The sequence below is a fragment of the Osmerus mordax genome, chromosome 15 (genome assembly GCF_038355195.1).
Source record: "Osmerus mordax isolate fOsmMor3 chromosome 15, fOsmMor3.pri, whole genome shotgun sequence".
Classification (NCBI taxonomy): domain Eukaryota; kingdom Metazoa; phylum Chordata; class Actinopteri; order Osmeriformes; family Osmeridae; genus Osmerus; species Osmerus mordax.
This window is the reverse complement of record NC_090064.1, coordinates 9,895,801-9,918,492: the sequence shown is the minus strand read 5'-3', so window position 1 is coordinate 9,918,492 and position 22,692 is coordinate 9,895,801. Positions and strand designations below refer to the sequence as shown.

At 47.8% G+C, this 22,692-nt stretch overlaps 1 protein-coding gene across 1 annotated transcript; it reads left to right on the top strand.

Annotated features, from left to right (window-relative positions):
• The first annotated feature begins 1,291 nt into the window (after positions 1–1,291).
• LOC136957353 (cadherin-6-like) lies at positions 1,292–20,846 on the top strand. The gene is given in 12 exon segments (XM_067251235.1): positions 1,292–1,414; positions 1,417–1,542; positions 7,166–7,460; positions 11,035–11,154; positions 12,462–12,629; positions 15,006–15,193; positions 16,437–16,690; positions 17,702–17,838; positions 18,389–18,510; positions 18,899–19,016; positions 19,329–19,580; positions 20,199–20,846. Coding segments are annotated over 12 exon segments (2,409 nt in total). The 3' UTR covers positions 20,705–20,846.
• Positions 20,847–22,692: the final 1,846 nt, after the last annotated feature.

Here is a 22,692-nt window from a genome sequence, read left to right as displayed (position 1 = left end):
TCTCTCTCCCCAATGCCCCTGGAGCGCTCTCATTGTGTTTCTCTCTCCGCCCACCTTACCTTGACAGTGCCTCCTGCCAAACCTGTCTCACTCCCCCCCCCCCCCTCCCAGTCTACCCCCCTCCTTTCTCTTCTCTGGTACGTGGGGTTCAGTGCCCTCAATTCGCGTTCTCCTTCTCCCCCCATTCTGTCTCTCGGTGTCCTTAGAGGGGGAGAAGACCTGGCAGGAGACCACAGGCTACACCCCTTCCCCCAATCTGAACTTGTATGAGAGAGAGACGGACGCTAGCTCGCTCATTCCCTACAGTAACCACCACCCCCACCCCCCCCACCCCTTGATAACCCTCGGTGCCCAAGACTGGGGCAGTGGCATGCTGCCGGCCTTGGATATCGCCCAGCACAAGAATAATGAGAACAAAAGAAGAAGAATACCTGCCCCCCCCTCACACACAACATCTCTTCTGTATCCCTACCCCCTCTCTCGGTGTCTCTCCGGTTCCATAGTCTTCTCATGTTTGCCAACAAATGCCTTCATGGCCCATTGAGAGGGAAGTAGAAAAATGGGGGGCGGGGGGTCTTTGTGTGTGTGGAAGAGAGAGAGAGAGAGAGAGAGTGAGGGGAGAGAGAGAGAGCTCTTTGTGGCTACATTGCTGAGGGCTCCCTTTGTGTGGTTTGCAAACAGCCATGTTGCTTCAGTATCTTTACATTGATCTTAAGGTAATAAACTGGAGTTGACATTGCTCTGGGTCTCCATTGATGGGCTGCTGGCTTCGATAACAAAGTGTTCACAGGCAGATGATTTAAAGAGATACCTCTACACACCGTCGCAGACATACAGAGAGACGTGCTAGTTCTCATACCATGTTGATTCACCAACGACTGGCCTCGAAACTTGCAGTACACAGCTTTCATGTGGGAACAAGGCAACTGTGATCGTTATCAGTACACGTCCATCACATGAACACTTTGTGTACAGATTCTTGGTTCCGGAGAGCAGAAATGTTTACTCGATGTGCCTAGTCATATATTGGAACTCTAAATTAGTATGTGTTTTCTAAAGAGACGAGTAGGTACGGTACAAGATGACATTTCCCTGACCTTTTGTTTGTGTCTTACCAGGTGCTGTCCAAGGCTGGAGGAGCCTATGGGAGTCTTGAGGTACCCCAAGCTGCAGAAACCAGTATGAAGAGAGACCCAATGCTCTGACCAAAGAGCGCTCACCAGAGAACACCAAGGGAGGAAGGAAAAGGAGAAGGGAAGGAAAGCAGGGAAGGGAAAAGAGTGAAGTTAGGATGGAGAGAGGCACGGTGTGTCTCCTGCTGGTTCTGTGGGCCTGTTTCACCCTCTGCTCCCCCAGCGAGGGCCTGCGATCCCTGAGGAGGACTACAGGGGGGGCGGCGGGCGGGTGGCGGCGGCGGCGGGGGGGCTGATGGGAGAGGACGCCAATGGAGCGCCGCTGAGAAGGTCCAAACGTGGGTGGATGTGGAACCAGTTTTTCCTGCTGGAGGAGTACACTGGGACGGACATGCAGTACGTTGGCAAGGTACCCTGACACACACACACACGCTCCCTCTCACTCTCGTCGCCTTGTTCTCCCTCAAGTTCCCAGGGGAACGCTCGACCACTGCTAATGTGGCTCCGCCCGTCCCTCTTTTGTCATGTTCAGGTTCAGTCGTTTATTCAGAGAAAGGCCATGGAAACAGGTGTTGAATTACATGCATGCTCACAGCTGCCGACCAACTTGTTCCAGTTCGTGGCGGTCAATATCGCTTCTTTCACACCGAACCACCAGCCCTTTGAGAGCAATGTAGTTGAAGATACTTCTTTTGATCATACAAAAGATTCTTTTAGCACATTCTTTTGGAGGTCATATGTTGGGTTCATACTATTGATATTCTTGGCCGGTTATACTCAAGTGTAACAGACATACACTGTTTTCCCCCTAACACTGCTTTCACAAGCTTAGTGTAAAGTGCGCTTGTATTTTTGTTTACTGTACAGTACTGAAGATTGTGTGGTTGAGTGCTCAACAGATGTCCATTGCAGTTACATTTCTGTCTCCTGAAATGTTGTTTGTGCCCTGCCATGGAGCCAAACCTGCCCTGCTCTGAGCTGCATCATTTGTCAGCCAAAATGAAAACACAACGTCGACCTAGATAACATTGAGAGACTACGACGACGAATATCAAATAAGCCACAGCTTTACATGCAGGGGAGTGGCAGTCAAAGATGCCTGTCTGTTTTTTTTTTATGCGGCGTAATTGAGGAGATTGCGATTCATTTGCCAGTCCAAGGTCAGGACGAGCGCGGTTGGAAGAAAGAGCGTTTTGTGCGAGCGCATGAATGGGGGGGGGGGGGGGGGGGGGGGGGGGGCTGCACGATGCTTTGCATTCGCGTAGTGAGTCCACCGAGGGATAGAGTCATCCAACCCAAATGAGATTCCCCTAACGTTTTGTGTCCTAGAGAGCCCTGACTTTCAGCCGGGGGGTCTAAAAGGATTACAACACTCGTTTACGTAAAAGAACAAAAACAAGAAAAGACTGCAGAAAAAACGTGGAAATCCAAAGAAAGGAAGATTAGGAAGAAGAAAAAAAGAAGAAGAAGACAGAAGATCACAAGTCACTTTTTTCTGAGCACAATCAAACCACTCTATCGGAGGGGACGCGTTGACTGATGTGGCGTTCGTCCTTCGAGCATATAAAAGAACTAATGGAGAACTATGGATTATCAGAGCGTGGTATGCTCTCACTCAAAGGAGCCCTTTGAGCTGAGGGCCACCGCCTAAGAGCCCTTTCCTGCTGAAGACGCCATTAAGGCGACGCCAGTGGAACGCCACACACTTAATCACGGCTCTAGGGCCGATTGTGTTCTTTCCCCGAGCACATGCAGCTGGGTTCTTCTATCTGTTGTCAACTCTCCAGCCAGTTGTCTTCTACATTACAGGCCCTCCTATCTGATTACAATTACATTCTTAATTGCTTGATAGAGTACAAGCGATGAATTTATGCCCAAAGGGAATTAATGGCTTTTGAGTAAAAGCACATGGCAAAATAATAAATAAAGGAAACCCGAACAAGTAACGGCATCTGTATCTTCAGGTGTAGATCTTTATCCCACAATGCACTTCACAACGAACTCTGAAAGAAAAACAAGTACACAAAAGCCACCGGTTGTGTTATTGAGGGTGACACTATTCCACCGAGAAAAGCTCCTGACTGAACAATAAAGGTTTGTTAGCGAAGTAAAGAATGAATCGGAAACAACACAATGGCAGGTTATTATAAGCAAGAGAGCATTGTTCTTCACACTCGGTAAAAGAAAAGAATGATGAAACCGCTTTTAAACTACAAGATGGTTATTTGCTGAACTCAATCTCCCAGCACTTCCTCTAGACGATGGCTTTATCGAGTTCCGCTAACAAAACAAAATTGCCAACCCCCCTTCCCGAAGCAAGAGAAACAAAAGGAGAAAAGGAGCTGTGGCAGGGCACACATAAAACATAGATGCGCGTAGCTGTGGCTGGTGGCTAATCTGGGCGTGTTGGCTGGTGATTTCTCTTGGAGGAGGGGAAGGGGAGGGGAATCAGGCTCTCACTCTCATTAGCAGGCGAGCTACAGATGCCTCTGAGGTCCCTTGCTGTCACCAGGGGGAACAGTCTGTTTGTTTATTTCATTATTTTTTTCTCACTCCCGCTTTACCAAAGGGCACATTTCCAGTGAAAACGGTTAATGGCCTGTGGTTGAGGAGTATTTGTGCTGCACTATCATATCTCATAAAGTATTTACAGGCCCTGATAGGCCCCAGTGGTTCAAGGCCTTGTTGGTAGAATCCTCCCCAGTTTAGCAATTTCCCAGCAAGCTAACAGACTAGTGTTTCTCTCTCTCTCCCTCACTCACTCTCTCACTCTTTCTCTCTCACTGTGCCCCTTCTCTCCCCTCTCTGCCCTCCAGTAATAGGCTGAAAATCAGGAGGAAAGAAAGCAGAAAATGAACACAGACATAATGTGCTCCCGAGTCCCTGTGTGACTCTGAAACACACACATGCACACACACACACACGCACACACACACACACACGGATCTGTAGGAAGGGTTCAGAACCTCAGAGGACCACGAGGGGTGAGAGAGGAGGAGGGGCTGGTGATGCGGGGGAAGGGGGGCGGGCGGGGGGGCTCTCTGTCTCTTTTCATGCTCCCCATCGCCAGCTGCTCACCTTGGCACAGACGCAAGGAGTTTGCAATATGGGCATGGAAGGGGGGAGGGGGGTGGTGGTGGAGGGGGGTACAGGGTGGTTGTAGCACGGCGCCTTGTATCCGTGCCATGGCAACGGCTACCACGGTCTCCGACAGCGACCCAGAGCACACATTTGCCACGTTATGTTAATTAGGTGAAAAGAATGTCTGTGTGTGTGTGTGTGGAGGCAGACGGGAAGTGTGTGTGTGTGTGGGGGGGTGGGGGGGGGCTTCAATTATCTTCTCATCTCCTCAGTGGCCGGAGCGTAGGACACGAGAGGGAGGGGGGTGATGAGGTCACGTGGTGACAAGGCTGGCAAACAGCTGTCGGACAACATTACAGGGAGGGGAAAGAGATGTCTGAATAAGATACACCCAGATTGCTTAGACACATCCGGCTTGCTGCCGGCTATCATTTACCACTTTAAAAGTCCTCTGGCTGAATGGGTGTAATTGTATTCTCATTATCACTATTTTTTTATCAGTCAAGTTATATTTAAATTAAGGGGCACTTATATTTGACTACAAATAGAATACAAACTATGGGGAAAGTCATGGTAATTAAAAGATAAGATGTTTGAATAGATCTGAGGAAAACCAGGACAAAAGGCGTTATATGCTTGGTCCTCAACAGAGGTGACATTTAACCCAGAGGTCCCGAATGCATCATATTATCACAACTTTACGTAACACCAAACAGTAATACATCTCAAAACCAGTGCCAGCTCTACCATCTGGTCACAGGAGCAGGCCAGGATTGAGAGGTTAGACCTGGAGGGCTAAAAGGCTAACCAGCTACTTGCCCTGAGGTCTTTTGTGAAAATACTTTTTCCAAACACTCTTCAGTACTTCCTCCCAAGCTGTGTGGAACTCAAATGGCGGCCAGATATGTTCTGCCAAAGCCATTTGTGGCACTTGACATTGATATATCTCTGAAACAAAACAAAAGGATTCTCTCATTATGCATAGTAGTAGGTCTATTTTTCGATCGATTGAGTGTGGTCACCGACCCTGTAGCCTTTTCAAGATATTAGTTTGCTGTCTGGAGGCCCTACTGTAGTTACACAAGTGACCAAGTGTCTGCCAGCGCTCATGGTTTTAGCAAAGGCCCTCCATTGTCTCATTACAATTTTGGTATCGGGGACGACGGGGAGGGAAGGCCAGCTATTGACATCCCCCTGGGCTTTTTGGTGGCCACACTGAAGGCCCCCATCCTCCCTCCACCTCCCCTCCCCCTGCCCTCAGTGACAGGTTAATTGTATTTTCAATAAAAATTGATCAAGGGCCCATTGTGAATGCACGTTGGGCTTCCAGATTGATTTCTGGAAGGAGGTTTTTTTCGTCCTTATTTGAGTAACCGGGCGGGCAGTAAATTCACATTTAGAGCAGAGGTGGGCAACTGGAGGAGGACGGGGTCGCCCATGGTTTGTACTCGAGTTCCGCTGTGTAATACCCTACAGAGAGAGCCTCTCCTCCACAACTTGGGGGGTCCCTCTTTGTCCATACGAATGAGAGTTACTGGCATCTGTCGGCCAATCACAAACGGGAAAAATCAAATGGACAGGCGCAGGCATGTGGGGGTAGGTATCTGGGAGCACACTGCGCTAAACCGGAGAGAGGTTAATGATGTCTCATCTCTGAACAGTGTACAGTACAGTGCAGTATTCCCTGAACCGGTAGTACAGCGCCGATTCTTGAGGTAGTGAGAAGTGACAGTTACTGTTCTTTTATTATTGCTCTTAGAGTGATACGATCATGTACAATATACCAGTCATCGTGTCTCTATGGCTTTGTCTCAGTACAGCAGGATAAATGAATAAGGCCTCTCAGCACCTGCTAAGAAAACCCTTTTAATATGTAATGGAGAGAGAGAGAGAAAGAGGGAGAGAGAGAAGGGGAGTGAGAGAGAGAGAGAGGGGGGGGGGAGAGAGAGAGACTTTACAGAGCACTCCCACATGACTGGCACGGATGCAAAACATGCCTTTATCTGGACCAGCCCCAGGAACGAGCCTCCCACACGCCCTCGCACTGACTCCGATATTTCACTTTCACAAACGCATCTCTAGACGATACCCCCCTAAACACACAAACACATGCCCGCTATGACAATAGTCCTGTTCATTGAAAATCAGAATATTATTTCTCCTCGTGGATATGCAAACATGTATTTATTTGTCTGGAGGTAGGCCATCACATATTTTAGTCTACAAATACATTTATTCTCCTTGCCCTTTACATTCACGTGCAATTATCATCATGTTTCTGTTGCCTGGGTTATCAAAGGCAAGGGTGCGGGGAAAAACTGCAGGAAGAGGAAAAAAAAACAAAAAAAACTAACGAGACAGACTGGACAAGATTTTGATGTGTTCCCTGAGATAAATATGTTGAGGGGATTTGGAGACAGAATTAAAATGTCAGCGCAAGCTAAGCTGCTGTTCATGCAGAAAGAGGGAGGACAAAAACACACTTTGAGAGGGAGAGAGCAAATAGCATAGATTGGAGAGAGCCCCATTCTGGACTGGACCTTAATGTCTGCCTAGCAGGAAGGGGATTCAGATATTCAGGGTGTTTGGCGGTGCGGCACATGAGCACGTAGGTTACTGACTTGGTCTTCATGACCAGGTGACATCCAACTACAAAGGAAGGAATCTGTGTCTGTCTGTGGCTCGATTCTGTCGAGAACTGGGCATTATATGAAGTAGAAAATTGTATGAAGTAGAACATTGGCATTTACCATTTTGCTTTTATCACTTATGTCCAAGACATGAAAATGCTTTTTTTAAATGGAAGTGTGGTGCCTCAGACTGTAGTGGAATCATTGAAATTCACACATTCATGGAAGATGCAGAAATTGTATGTATTGAGGTCACAGCTCTGCTGTGAATGTAATTTTGATTTCCTTCTCCCATCCGCTTCTCTTCCCATGATCCTCTAGCTCCACTCTGATGGCGACCGAGGAGACGGGAGCGTGCGGTACGTCCTGACCGGCGAGGGGGCGGGGAGTCTGTTCAAGATTGACGAGAAGTCAGGGGACATCCATGCCACCAAGAGGCTGGACCGTGAGGAAAAAGGGTACTATTCGCTCCGCGCCAAGGCCGTCAACAGGTTCACCAATGAAGCGCTGGAGGGCGAGTCTGAGTTTATCATCAAGATCCACGACATCAACGACAACGAGCCCAAGTTCACAAAGGACATTTACACTGCCAGCGTGCCTGAGATGTCCAACATAGGTATGTAGGGGGCAGAATAGGAGCTATAATAATGCACACTTCAACCATAGACACACTAGGAACCCGTTGACACCATAGACATACTACTGGACACCACTCAATAGCATATTCTTTCTTGGCACAGAGTACAATTAGCCTTGTGGTACACTAAAATCACATCAATAGAAATGTTGAACTAAACTACTTAGACTTCTGTTGAAGGTGTGTAGTGTGTTACTGCTGTACGGGCTGTTGTTTAGTCTCATCTTTGCGTTGTGCAATGTGAGATTATTTTTATAACATATTTCATAGACAATGGAAATTCAAAATGCTTTACAGAGGCACAATTTAAACAAATTAAAAGAAACACATAAATAACAACTGCTCAAAAATAGATTCATAAATCAACATCAGAAAGCAGTGCAGTTCCGTGCTTTGCTGGTCAAAGACATGGAACAACAGGTATGTTTTCTATCTAGACTTGAACATGGCAACAGTGGGGCAGTGTCTGATTTGATCTGGGAGCTGGTTCCAGCAGCAGGGGGGGCAAAGTAGCTCAAAGTTGCCTTGCCCTGTGTGACCTATAGTTACTGGCACAGTTAGTTGGCCCAACCGATGACTAAGCAGTCTGCTTGGTATTTTTGGAGAAACACGTCTGAAAGGTATATTGGTACTTCAAACTGGATTCTGTAACTAACTGGAAGCCAGGGTAGGACTATAAGGACTGGAGATGTGAACTCAGTTGTGTTGGTTTTGGTAAGAATTGTAGCAGCTGCATTCTGAATGCAATAATCCATCTGGTTTAAAAAAATAAAGGCGTGGATGAGTTTCTCATCTTGTTGGGAAAGAGCTCCCTTACTCATCTCTAGGTGACTGAACAACCCCCCCACCCTCCCCATATGTGTGTAAATAACTCTGTGGGGATATGGCTGGCGCTTCTTTCTCAGTTGTGTTGGTACCACACCCAAAACCCAAGATAAGGAGAGCCATGTGGTGTGCTGGGTTCCTGGGAAGGCTGCCACAGAATTCTCCAATGGCAGTTCCAGTGCAATCTACATTCTGCTGACACACCCTTCAGTTGAAAAGGTCCATATGTGCAGAATAAGTTAGAAATACTGGAAATGCCCCCAATTTCACCAGAATGCATTAACACTAAGGTTAACGGTTTTTATATAACAAAGTGCTTCTCAACCTTTGTTGATGGACCGACACAGCTTAAACGTACTTTTCATTCAGACAATACAAAACAAAACACAGTTATGACCAGCTCCACATACACAAAAATAACAACAGCCGAGAAGTTATCTACACAACTTCAAACTATTTCAATGTCAAAAAACAATGTCTTAACCCAACCACAGAGCAGAAACGTAACATGGAAGCCTTTATGTTGCACCAGAGTCCGTACGTACAGTTTCTCACAGCCCTTTGACCAAACTACAATACCCCAGCTTGGTACTTTAAGACTCCTGAGCCTTCCACAAAGTTACCCGGATAAGGAGATCTCAATTGGGTCAAATCTTTTGTCATAAAACCTCCTACCCACAAAGACTTAGAACCATTAACAGATGTGGCCTACGTTTACTGTTGATGCATTCTACACTTGTATTTGCCATGGAGAGCAGGCTTAGGGGAGCTTACAGAAGAAACAGGACAGAGATGTTACAGAACGCCCATCAGTCCGGATCAATGGGGCTTTATCAATCATAATAATGAAGTCCACTCGATGGAAGAGGAGATTGACTAATTAAATGAGACAGATTACAGGGCGAGCAGTGTTTTGTTACCATGAAAAATAGGTGAATCACTCCAGTAATTATGTTTGGAGTGTATTACCGAGGGATTCTGTGATTTGAGATAATCTTTTAAATACACCATTTCGTTAATGCACATTCGCAGGCCAGTTTTAGACGTACTGTTGTTTTTCAGACTGGAACTGATATAGGTTGTACTGCAGTCTGACGGAACCCAGTCATATAAAAAATGCCCTTTCGCCAACAAATTCTTGGTGAGGGACTTATAACATGTCCTTCTAACAATAGGCAATGTATTATGTATAAATATCAAGGTTTACATCAACTGTGAGCGCCAAACTTTCTCCCCTGACCTTCTGCTTGGTAGTGAGAGATGTGGGTCTTACTGCACAGCCACATGACCACCATCCCACTCAGCAGACATACCCCCCTCGGAGAAACAGACCTGCACTCATCCACCTCAGCAGGGGTGCCCATGGCAACCACCAGGGAGGGGTGATGTCAGTGCTTGACGGAGCATGTGTACATGTGTGACTGCCTCTAAATGTCAGCCCTTTAAATGTGACCCAAACTCCCCTTCTGTGTCGTCTCACCTTGTTCACTTCAAACAGTGACAGAGTAGGCCGGGTTTTTTTTTTCTTACTGAGGGCTCAGCCCTAAAATGTGTTTTCCATGGTGTCCGCAAAAGACACAAGCTTGATAAACAATGTGATGATGGTGTGTAGCAGTTTTTTTCTGATATCAGTCGAATCCGAAAAGCCTCTTTGGGGCTTATACCCAGGTTAAAATGGTAGTGCTCAAGGTTGATTGAACTCTCCAAGATATTCTCCTCGACTGTCACTCCCACAAGAGAGCACAATACACAGTGTGTCCCTCCCCAAATGACAAGGGCAACTGCTTTTGAATATTGCTCCACAAAACTCTGTCTACTTTTAATTTAACCTTTAAATTGTCTGCAGTGTTAGTCTACATAATACACAGTTTATGCTTTTACTCTGACCCTTCCCCAGTGAAACAAGGAATGTTTCAAAACCAATGATTAGTTAGTGGCTGAATAGGGTAGATTTTTGGATTACAATTCGTTTTCTCCGCAGACCAAAGATGTAAATCTGAGGAACTATCAACTTTGGTATGTAAGCTCTTTAATAATATTGTATCCCAAATCACCTCAGATCATTATCTTTCCCCATCAAACTTGTGTGATAGGAACTTGCTTCCCCCTTGGAGAGATTTACATTGACTTCGAATTATCGAGATATTACCAAGTTATTATTCTGTTGGATTGCACAATTGCTATATTTATACCCATTTGCCATTAAATATTTCTACTCAATTAATTTTCTTATGCATTTAATGAGGCAGGACTGGCCCCCGTTAGGCGCCATTGGGAGGTAGCACTTGGCTAACACTTTCCCCTTTGTTCTGTAGAAACTACGCTTTCAGTCCCTGTGATAAAGAAAATGGATCGCAGTCGTTGTCTTGCATCAGATATTAGCCTTGTTAGACTCGGCAGATCTTCGGATACACTAATGGGTTTCTCTGGGGCTCTGTTGTAGAAGGAGGAGTGGCGCCGCTACTGCGATTCTGTGATATAGATAGAAAAATACATCAGTCTTCAGGACTTGTTATTGATTTGTCTGGTGATCCATCATGCGAAGCGTCCCTGTAAAAGCGCCTGCTTAAGATAAGGTCATTATCGAGAACGGTTCACACATTCACAAGCCATGGCGACACCGCGGAAGAAAGTGCTTTGACTCGTCAAGCAAACCCACGTCTGGGAGCCGTGGAGCCGCGTCCCGGTCCAGCCCTTCCTGATCCCATGTCACATGGCCTCTCCTCAGGTACCGTGGTGATGCAGGTGACGGCCAACGACGCAGACGATGCCACCTATGGAAACAGTGCCAGGGTGGTCTACAGCATCCTGCAGGGTCAGCCGTACTTCTCAGTGGAGCCGGAGACAGGTAAGGGCCCTCTCGGAAGACCTCACCCCCCCCCCCCCCTCTCCTCCACACACGCACGCACCCACACAGACTTCTCCTCGCAGGCAGTAAAGAGAAGACGACAGACTGATTGCTGAGTCACCACTACTCTAGCTTTAGTCTAAACCTACAATCCGGCCACTGCTGCTAGTCTTAATCATGTGTAATGTGTCCTTTGGAATCCATCCCGATGCTGTGTTTTGCTTAAACAAAAGGGGAAATGGCGAGCTGAAAGAAAAAGGCCATGTGCAGATTAGTGCACAGCTTAGCTGTAATATGGTTGATCCCAGATGTGGCATGTCAGCTGGCATTACCCCACCCTTAATAAAAACGACATGCCTGGACATGAAATGATACAGGATTTCCCCCCGTGCCTGTATGCTGGATAGACAGGATGGTGGGCGCTCGCACGAGCGTGTGCGATTTGAAGACGGTACGAAACACGAAATGGAGGTGAAAGAGAGGGAGAGCAACACAGGGAGACATCAGGCACACTGCACAAGTTTTCCCTCGGCCCTTCTCTCCTCCTCCTCCTCCTGTAGGAGAGTGTGCCTGTCCTTCGGTTGGGGATTTAGCTTTGTTTAGGAAAGAACACTGCATCCTTCTAGACTCCTGTCACTTTGGAAGAGATGAAAAGAGAGGATGATTAAGTGTCCTTTGTCCCGTATCCGTTTGCTCTGCCTCCACTGTTTGGTATTCGATGATGTATGTCCTCCATGGAGAAACAGAGAAGGGAACTCTGAACTGCTGTCAATGTGTTGTCTCTTTGTCGTTTTTTTCCCTCTCTATTTCCTCCCACTCCCTCTCCACCTTTTCATGTTCACATTTCACTGGAAAAGACAGTAGGATAAAGTACTGTGAGTCTATTCGCGGCAGTGCGGTGGAGGGCACGCGCAGAGACAAAAGTCGTGGCAGGCGTTGACGGAAGATGCGCCACCGCCTGTCACCTAATACGCAGTCAATTACGGCTTCTGTCAGATCAAGCGTGTCGCGCTGAAAGTTGGGGGGGGGGGGGGGGGGGGGATTTTGAAAACGCCTGGAAAGTGCTCGAGCACCTCTTCAAAGTGTCTCCCCCCCCCCTCCTCCCCACACACGCACGCGCAAACACCCAAATGAAAGAGAAGTGCTCGTGTTTAGACCGTAGCACTCTTGGGTATTCGGTGATGCTTGGAGCCTTCGGTTGAATGTGCCTCGTCGACGGGTCTCTTCTTCTTTCTTTCCTTCCATCTCTATGATTCTCAAGCCATGCTCGCAAACTAACGAGTCTGATTGCCTGTCGTTTTGCTCAGGTGTGATCAGGACGGCCCTCCCGAACATGGATAGGGAGGTGAAGGAGAACTACCAGGTGGTGATCCAGGCCAAGGACATGGCTGGACAGATGGGTGGGCTCTCAGGGACCACCACAGTCAGCATCACCCTTTCAGACGTCAACGACAACCCCCCGCGCTTCTCCAAGAGTGAGTGTGGCACCCTGTTCCACACCCACACATCAAGTACAGGACCCTCTCGAACACACACACAAGCACACGCACTTTTATACACGCACACAAACCTCTGTTAACACATTGGCCGGGTTTCCCAGATTCGTTAAGAAGCTCTTAACGCCAAGAGCTTCTTAGGAGCGTTTTAAGAACGCTCTAGAACGCTCTTAGAACGCTCCTAAGAAGCTCTTGGCGTTAAGAGCTTCTTAACGAATCTGGGAAACCCTGCCATTATTGCTCGATTTCTCGCTGACACGCACACCCACATGGTAACCTTGATAAACACATTTCACATTTCTCTCTATCTCTTTCTCGCTCACACACACACACACACACACACTCTCTCTCTTTCCCTCTCCGGACCTAAACCTAGTCTCAGTTGTTGCCAATCAGCCATCCTCCATCTGGTGTCAATTTCAAAATCAGTCTGGATTATTACAGTGCGCTTCTGGCCGGGTACTGGGTATTGTGCGATGGAGGCGCCCTCTTAAATCCAACGAATAATTAAATGTCGAGCCATATGACGGAGCGAAGGGTCCTGCAAAGTGCATCAGATCACACTGTAATCCCTAAGAAATGAAGAGAGTCCTCTCTTTTCTCTCTCTCTCTCTGGGTTTTATCTCTGCCTCTCTTTCTCGCTCCCGCTTGCACGCTCTGTAGACACGGTGACCTCTTTGAAAATCGCAGTTTCTCGTCTTCCCTCATTATGGCTAATCTCTATGCGGTTCTGTTTCCGTTCTTTGTGTTCTTTTGTCTCCCTCTCCGTCTCCTTGTGTCTGTCTCCCTCACCCTCGTTTTCAATCAACTTTTCTTTGCTCATCCACTGCCTTCTTTCTAGGATCCTGCACATCGTCTCCCTCCCAAACCCTCTTCCTCGCTCTGTTTTCCCCTCTCCCCGTCTCTCCTCTCCCCGTCTGTCCTCTCCCCGTCTCTCCTCTCCCCGTCTCTCCTCTTCCCGTCTCTCCTCTCCCCGTCTCTCCTCTCCCCGTCTCTCCTCTCCCCGTCTTTCCTCTCCCCGTCTGTCCTCTCCCCGTCTTTCCTCTCCCCGTCTCTCCTCTCCCCGTCTGTCCTCTCTCATGGTTGCGAATTGCAAAGACAGCTAAAGCAGATTGACAGATTACTGGTGTCATTTTGTTCCCCACACAATAACAGCAGTGTGTGTGTGTGTGCATGCACGTCAGTGCCCGTGTGGCTTGCGTGTTCGTGTGTGTGTCTGTATGTTTTTCAGCCGCGGTTAAATTGACGGCGCGAGCCAAACAGGTTTTTCCGCATGGCACGATGCACGCGAGCGTGGAAACCCTTCCTCCATTCATCACCCTCTCGAGCAGGGAGACAAGCACTGTCATCTCACCTCTACAGATCGACAGTGAGGAGGAGGAGAGACGGACAGAGAAAGAGATACAGAGAGAGAGAGAGACAGGGCGAAGGAGAGGAAAGGGGGTAGACAGAGAAACAGGAAGACGGATTTGAAGGAGAGAATGGGTGGTTGTGTGTGTGTGTGTGTGGCGGGGGGGGGTGGGCAGACGGATTGAGGGTGAGGAGAAGAGGGGAAGACAGAGAGACAGAGTGAGAGCAGAGAGGATATTGTAATGGGACACCCAGAAGAGGCAGAGTGTCAGGCAGCGATATCATTGTCGTCTGCCAGAATGATGGCTCTTCCTCCACCCGATGCTAAATACCTGTTAGCCCCAGAATCCTGCTTACCGCGGGACACGTGCCTCTGTCTCTGCATGTGTGAACCAGAGTGGTTGTCTGGAAGTCGGTGCGTGTGTGCCTGGTTGGGAACGCATTTATACACGTGTGTGTGCATGTCTGAGTGTGTGTGTGTCTGAGTGTGTGTGTGTCTGTGTGTGTCTGTGTGTCGGTGTGTATGCGTTCGCATCACCGAGACCTGCCGAGTCAGGCATTGCCAAAACACTGTCAGCATGTTTTATTGGGGTGTCAGTGCTGTTTGTCTGGGCAGGTCGTGTGTATATCACGTCCACAAGCCCCACAGCCCAGCTATTTATTTTAGCATAGCAGATACAGTGGGCTGCCCAGAACGACAGGCAACCATCAATTTATCTGGCCCAAACAAGGAAATTTACCCCCCTCCTACCCTCTGCCAGAAATTGGAAGAAAAAAAACTAAACAGAACAACCGACGCTTCCACAAAACAAATTGCATACAATTTACGCCGCCTTGTGTGAGGCCGGTTTTAACTTGGCCTGACTTTAAAAGATGCCCTCGCACAACGTAAAATGACGTATCCGAAAGAGATTTGCACGTCCACATTTGGGTTGCAGTGTTTTTCCCATGTCAATAAAAATGTGTGTTTTTGTTGTGGCGTGATTGTGTGTCTCGGGGACCCAGGTGTGTACGAGTTCAAGGCCCCGGAGTCGCTGGAGGCCGGCTCTGTCGTGGGCGTGATCCGAGCTGTGGACGCTGACATCGGGGAAAACGCCGCCATGGACTACCGCATCAGCAGCAGCGATGGGGCAGGCATGTTCGACATCCACACCAACAGGAGCACCCAGGAAGGTGTCATCACCCTCCGGAAGGTCAGAGCCACCCCCTCCCCCCCCCTCCCCCCCCGATATGCAGCAATCGTGAATAACAAGCACTTCAACAGGCTTACAGACAAAAGCATTTCATCACAAAGTTTCAAGCCTCTTGTCAGGTGTGTAAACAGAACTCCCCAAACGCCTCTTAAGCCTTTATGAGATAAAAATAGTCTTTCATTCCTTGATTTATGAATCGATAAAAAGGATTTAAAACACATCAACAAATCCCCTTATCTGACAGATTCGGTAACATCGAATGAGGATTCATACAATAAAATAAACCTTGTTATATTCACCATAAACTACTCACCTTATTGGACAGTAGGTTTCCAGAAAGAACATGTACGGGGAGTATTGATGGCCAGTATAGATTTGGCAGGGAAGTGTGGCTCTGATGTGTGTTGTGATGTATTCAACGAGAATCTGACAGTTGCTTTATCAAGCACCCTCGCCACGGCTCACGATCGATCACTTCCAGCTCCCATCATTGAATGGAGGAAGATATAATTGCCTTTGCAGATATAACAGTTCGTTTTTGAGAGTGCTCTGTGATTTGTGTGTGTGCACAGAGCACGGTATACATCTGGGGGTCTCTAATTAAAAGTGCTTGTCTAATGAAAGGGCACACCATTCCCCCATGGGCTCCTGTCACACAGCAACGCTCAGTAACGCACGCGTGTGTTGCCGATGCCTAACGTCTGGCGTAACGCATGTTACAGCAAAATCAATGACTCGTATCAAGTTCTTTTCGATGGCACCATTGATTTATTTGATGGGTATGGGGTTTCATGCTGTCAGGCGCTGTCTGAGAGCACAACAATCTGGTACACTAGGTGGAGAACACACACACACACATCTCTCCTTACGGTCGAGGCCTGCAGCCAGTTTTCTTGCTACAACACATGCACTCCCACCTGCAATCCCATCCTATCCTACTGCCCACAGTGTTCTCTCTTAGTGAGGCAGGCAGTGTGAGGTGGTGAGGACATGATGGCTACTGTGCTTCCCATACCTTGACCCTTAACCTCTAACCCTTTTGGGAGAGAGAAAAGGAGAGTCGTGTGACACAGTTTACTTAACGTGCTTTTAAACTAGGGTCACAGGGTCTACAAAAGACACACCACCCGCCCTGTTTGTACTGATGAAAGGTTGTGATGTTGCGTGTATGGAGACTGTTTTCAGAGAATGTGTGTGTGGGTGCGTGAGGGTCGACCTTTTACCTTCTGTGTCTCCTCCTCAGCCTCTGGACTTTGAGAAGAAGAGGACGTACAGCATGAGGGTGGAGGTGGAGAACGTCCACCTGAACCCCCGCTTCCACACCATGGGCCCCTTCAGGGACGAGGCCGCCATCAAGCTGTTCGTGGAGGACGTGGATGAGCCGCCCGTTTTCGAGCGAGCCAGCTACGTCATGGAGGTGAAGGAGGACGCGCCCGCCGGCGTCGCCATCGGCTCCGTGAGCGCCGCAGACCCCGACGGCAGCCGCAGTCCTGTCAGGTAGGCCTGCTCACATGACCAAGTCCTGTCAGGTAGGCCTGCTCACATGACCAAGTCCTGTCAGGTAGGCCTGCTCACATGACCAAGTGGGAGTAAGCTGTTATAGCCTGAACACAACGCAAAGACAGTTAGTAATTTTTTTTAATGATAACTCCCAACCCCCATATGATGTTGGAGACAAGTTTTATATCAATAATCTTTTATTTTTTATAAATTAATAAAGGCGCTGGCAGGTTTATACTCTTTTGAGGACCTTTCCAGTTTTGAGATCTTAGGTCGCCCCATGAGAATTCTCAAGGTTGAACTTCCAGTATTTTTTTAATTACGGGTGTCAAGTTCGATATCATTCTCTTTTATCACCCATCATTGGGAGGAATCTTCCCTGTGGCATTTAGAGTTCGGGGGAAGGCCAGGAGATGCAGGGGAGAGCACAGAAGAGTGGACCAGGGAGGAAAGGAGAGGGGGAAGAAGATGGAAGGAGAGGAGAACATGGGCAGAGTCAGGGAGAGAGAGGGAGCGAGAGCAAACGAGAGAGGAGGGACAGTGAAAGGAGGAGGAGATGAACATGATGGTGATGGTAAGAGACTGAGCACCTTGGTCGGTGCACCCATTCAGGGGGTACCCTTCCTACTGCACCCCTCCCACACGCCTCCTCCGACATCAGGCCACCCATTAATCACTCTGATGCATCGGCCCCGTCTGGGGAACGCAGGAAAACAGCATCGCTGGACAGCATGTTGTGTGCGTCTTAGTGTGTTTGTGTGAAGGAGACCCGAGGGCAACAGTCAGTGAGTTTGTCCACACCAGGGCACAGACGGACCGTTTTGGAGTTGTTGCGTCTATTTTTAGCCTACTGTAGACCTTAGAGGGGTAACGTAGATCAATGACACCCGCTGGGTTTGGAATCTATATACAAGATGATATATCGCCATATTTCTGTATCAAATTGGTGTGTCGGTGGGATACTCATAATGACCATTTGTGTGTGTGTCTGTATCTGTGTGTGTGCAGGTACTCCATCGACCGGCGCACAGACATGGACCGGGTGTTTAACGTGCACTCAGGAAATGGCTCCTTGTTCACGCTGAAGAGTCTGGACCGGGAGGAGAACGCCTGGCACAACATCTCTGTTGTGGCCACCGAGTTTAGTAAGCAGCTAGGAACATTCTAGAACTTCACCTGCATCAATGAACTACAAGCACAGCAGTGCTTGTAGTGGTGTGGTTTTGCTGTAGGATTTAAACATACTGACAGTTTTCTTTTCCTCCAGCTTAGTTGAAGAGATAAGTGTCTCTTCAAGGGAGATGAGTGTATTCAGTGAGTGAGCAGCTCTTGGAAAGTAGTTCTAGGTTGTATTGAGTGTCAGGTGGCTGAGCGGTGAGGGAATCGGGCTAGTAATCCAAAGGTTGCCAGTTCGATTCCCGGTCAAGCCAACTGACATTGTGTCCTTGGGCAAGGCACTTCACCCTACTTGCCTCAGGGGAATGTCCCTGTATTTACTGTAAGTCGCTCTGGATAAGAGCGTCTGCTAAATGACTAAAATGTAAACGTAAATGTTGGTGGCCATTGTGTGAACAAATGCCAACCGACTCAGTGGCATTGTGCTATGAATGCTAATGGCATTCAGGCCTCTGCATGTTATTGATGTTCAGCTTTGTGCTACGATAACGTCAAGTCACTGATCTTTGTGTTCCCCAGACAACCCTCGGCAGGTGAGCCGTGTGCCAGTGTACATCAGAGTGCTCGATGTCAACGACAATGCTCCAGCATTCGAGAGCCTGTACGATGCGTTTGTGTGTGAAAATGCCAAGGCTAACCAGGTAAGTGTACCTTTCATCTGTAATATTCTGCTTTAAGCTCCTACCTTTGCTCGCACTGAAGCTTGAGTTACATTTTAGGATGATTTTGAAGGTACAATGGCATAGTTTTTTTCTGACCTCGATGGTTGGTTGAAATTGAACAGAAGGTAAACTGAACCAAAACTAAGAACATTTGATTAAAAATATATATATATAAAAAACAATGTAAACAAAAACATTAAACGCACACTTTTTATATTCACTTAGTTTGCAGACTGCTTCCAGGGCTACAGCCCATTGGCCAAAGATTCAGCTCTTTGGCCTTTAATTCCCTGTTATTTCTCAAGCTCCATCCTTAAAGAACCTCCCAGTTAAGCCGTGTAAGCTGCTTGTTCCTCCTGTGTGACAGGTGATCCAGACTGTGAGTGCCACAGACCCTGATGAGCCCATAGGGGGACACCGCTTCTTCTTCAGTCTAGCCCAAGAGGTTTCTGGGAAAGCGAACTTCTCAGTCCGTGACAACAAAGGTGAGCCAGATGTCCGCTTCAACAAGCCGGACAGGAGCGTGAACGAAAAACGAACAACAAGCGCGTGAGCATCTTACGAGCTTGTGTCAGCTACATTTTACAGCTCCACGAGGCCAAACAAATCATCACTGCTGAATTGTTTGAGTATGATTGTTAATTGTTTAATCAGTAGGTGTGACGTTTTGTTCGGGGTCGTTTTTTTGGTTCCATCAAATATTTACTGAACGCTGCACGCTACCAGAGCAAACGTGCGTGTAAGTACACAAGTAAACAAACGAATGCCGCGGGTTTGCGTCCGCCTCCCCCCCGCAGATAACTCGGCCTCCATCCTGACGCGCCGGAGCAGCTACAGCAGCCTGCAGCGGAGCGTCTACCTGGTGCCCGTGGTGATCTCGGACGGAGACTTCCCCATGCAGAGCAGCACCAACACGCTGACGGTGCGCCTGTGCACCTGCGACCGCGAGGGCAACATGAAGCTGTGCAACGCCGAGGCTCTCACAGGGAGGGCGGGGCTTAGCACCGGCGCTCTGGTCGCCATCCTGCTCTGTGTCATCATCCTGCTCAGTGAGTACATGGATAAATGATTGATTTACCGACCGACCGACCTTGCTGAATGAGGAGTTCATTCGAGTTTTGAATGACAGGAAATGACTGACTTGATTCATTTGAATGACCAAAATATGACTGACATATGGACCGCTGATTCGTATGGTCACTGACTAATTGACCGACTGACCTACAGTGCAAACCAACCAAGAGACTGAATAAATGAATGAATACACAAATGAATCTCTGTACACACATACTGTTCATGGAAGGGCAAAACGACGGGTAAATCTTATGTGCCTTGTATCTTATAGTTTATAGCCTTCTTGCCATGCACAGGGCTATACATCTCTTCTCCTCCAGCCCCTTGCTGGACTTGGGTGCTAGAATTTTCGAAGACACTTTCACTGATGTGGCTGGAAATGATGTGGACCTCTTTTAGTCTACTACTCCCCCACATCACTCGGTATAGCCACGCCACTCCCACACACTCTAGCTTCCAGAACAAAAGGATAAAAGGCTGAACAGAAGAAAAAAAACACCAAAAAACGGTCTATTTTTGCCTAATTCTATAGTGATTGTTGTGCTGTTCCAAGCACACTTATATCTGTCATCTCTCTCGCTCTGTTTCTGTAGTGATCGTGGTGCTGTTTGCCTCCCTGAGGAGGCAGAGGAAGAAGGAGCCTCTGATCATCTCCAAAGAGGACGTGAGAGACAACGTCGTCAGCTACAACGATGAAGGGGGCGGAGAGGAGGACACTCAGGCCTTCGACATCGGCACGCTGCGCAACCCGGAGGCCATCGAGGAAAGCAAGCAGCGGCGAGACATCGTCCCCGAGGCCTTCTACCCCGCCGTCCGCCGGCCCGTCCTCCCGCCGCCGGCGCAGCGGGACAACGGCGACGTCCGGGACTTCATCAACCAGAGGCTCCAGGACAACGACACCGACCCCACGGCACCCCCCTACGACTCCCTCGCCACCTACGCCTACGAGGGGAACGGCTCGGTGGCCGAGTCGCTCAGCTCGCTGGAGTCGGTCACCACCGAGGGGGACCAGGACTACAACTACCTGAGCGAATGGGGGCCGCGCTTTAAGAAACTGGCCGACATGTACGGCGGGGAGGACAGCGATAGGGATTCCTAACGAGAAACCGGCGGGGAAAAAGGAAGGAGGAAATGTTAAACAAACACGACACAGATAACACGGTGAGCATGTGTGCCACGCACCAAGCAGTGCTAAAGACAGGAGAGGACACAGATTTCAACGTGTTTGTCAAAGTGCTCTTTTTACCGTCGTCCATGGGCTATGGGTCGGCTTTCTGGTGGGGGGGTGGGGGGTCTCTCAGACTGAAGGAGGGGGGATTCTGTATATATGGGTATCTGCAAGGCCCAAATATATCTCTATATACAAATTTCGTTTTCAAAAGCTGCCTGTGCTGGAGGAAGAGCAAGCCGTTTGTGTGACCTGGCAGATAAGGCAGATATGTATTTTTCCGTGTTTCTGAGACTAAAATAAATGCTGCATATTGTGAGTTCTCTCTTAGCTTGTGTACGTACTTGTACTGTAATACAAGACAATACGCTGTACAGTTTTTGTTTTTAGAGGATTCATGTCATCCATGAAACCCCGTTTTTCAAAGCACTGAAGGTGTCTCACCATTCTCACAAGAGGTACTGTAATGGTTGAGCCCATCTGAATCCAACAGACTCAATAAGGTCATCCCAACACAAGGCAATGGTGCGAAAACACATTGCTTTATTCAAGAGTTCACTAAACCAAACACTAAGTCTCTGAATAAACATAGCAAGTATTCTATCTGTATGTATATATTATTTTTTTTCTTTGCAAACATGTACACTGTGTAAGTGTGAAATGCTCAGGCTTGGACGACTTGGATTCTTATGGGGGAAAATAAACAAGATGGGAACTGCCTTGACCATAACAACTGAAATTAAAGGGGGTTTGTGACCTTTCATTTCTATGGAATAGGTGCCTCACTTGCAAGAGAATGTCAGGATATGTGGCATTTGTTTATAGAACAGCCACAATTCAAATGAAACAAAAGCAAGCAAATGAACATGGATTTGGACCGAACGGTGAACGGTAAAGCCGTTTGGGGAAACAAAAATGGCCAAAAGCATATTTTCTTACTTTTTCGTGCGTAGGCTACATGCTTCTTTTGATTTCAATGGGCTGATAAGCGGACAGATTGAAGTAGGGAGGGGGGCATTAGTACGGCAGCAGCATGCCAACAGGAAAAAAGGCAGGCTAAAACTAGCACTGCCCTCTCTCTCTGGCAAAATGTCAAGTGGAGAGGATGCTGACATTTAGCAGACATTAGAAACACTAATAAAAAACCATGTCATAATTGGCACTATGATATTATTTTTCCCTCTGCAGTGTTCTTCCAAATAATATAGGTCACACAACAGATCTTTTATGAACCAAAATGTCTACAAAGCTTAGACAATCCAGGATTAAAAAAAAATATATAAAAACACACTTGTTTGCTAAACAACATGCATAGGCAATAGTATCCTCAGTAACTGTGGGCAGGTGTTTAAACCTTAATATCTTTTTTTTTATTGGCCGTTGAGCTCCCACTGAGAGTGGTTATTCCAGATTGTGACAAAATGTTGCTTCAATAAGCATTTACCGTAGTGCACAAACGCTTCACACCAACTGTTCTTCAGCCCGCGAGGTATACGGTCTAAACTGCTGCTCCTGACAGTATGACAGCAGATCGCATTTAATGCAGTTATTTTTTGTTCTCCTCCCTCAGTTTTGTGTACGTTAATACAGGGTGTCAGCATAATGTCATTACACATCCTTACTCCTGCTTCTTGTGCAGTCTGTTTTTGCCTTCCAGCGGTTCCACCACGCTACGCTAAGGACAAAACAAAACAGTCATGTCGCTACATGTCGTAACAGACCAGTCTCTGCATAAAGGAAGCGGTGGGGTGGGGGGTTGTAGTCAAGGCAGCCTGCCATACACGGCTATACTGATGTCCTCTTTTTAAAGCTATGCTAGGTCTGTGGGTGTCAATGTAGAAACGGTTAGCCGCAAAGGCTCGACCTCTTGTAATATGTTGGTGACAATGTGAAGTCAACAGTCCAGTTTTGTCAATGTA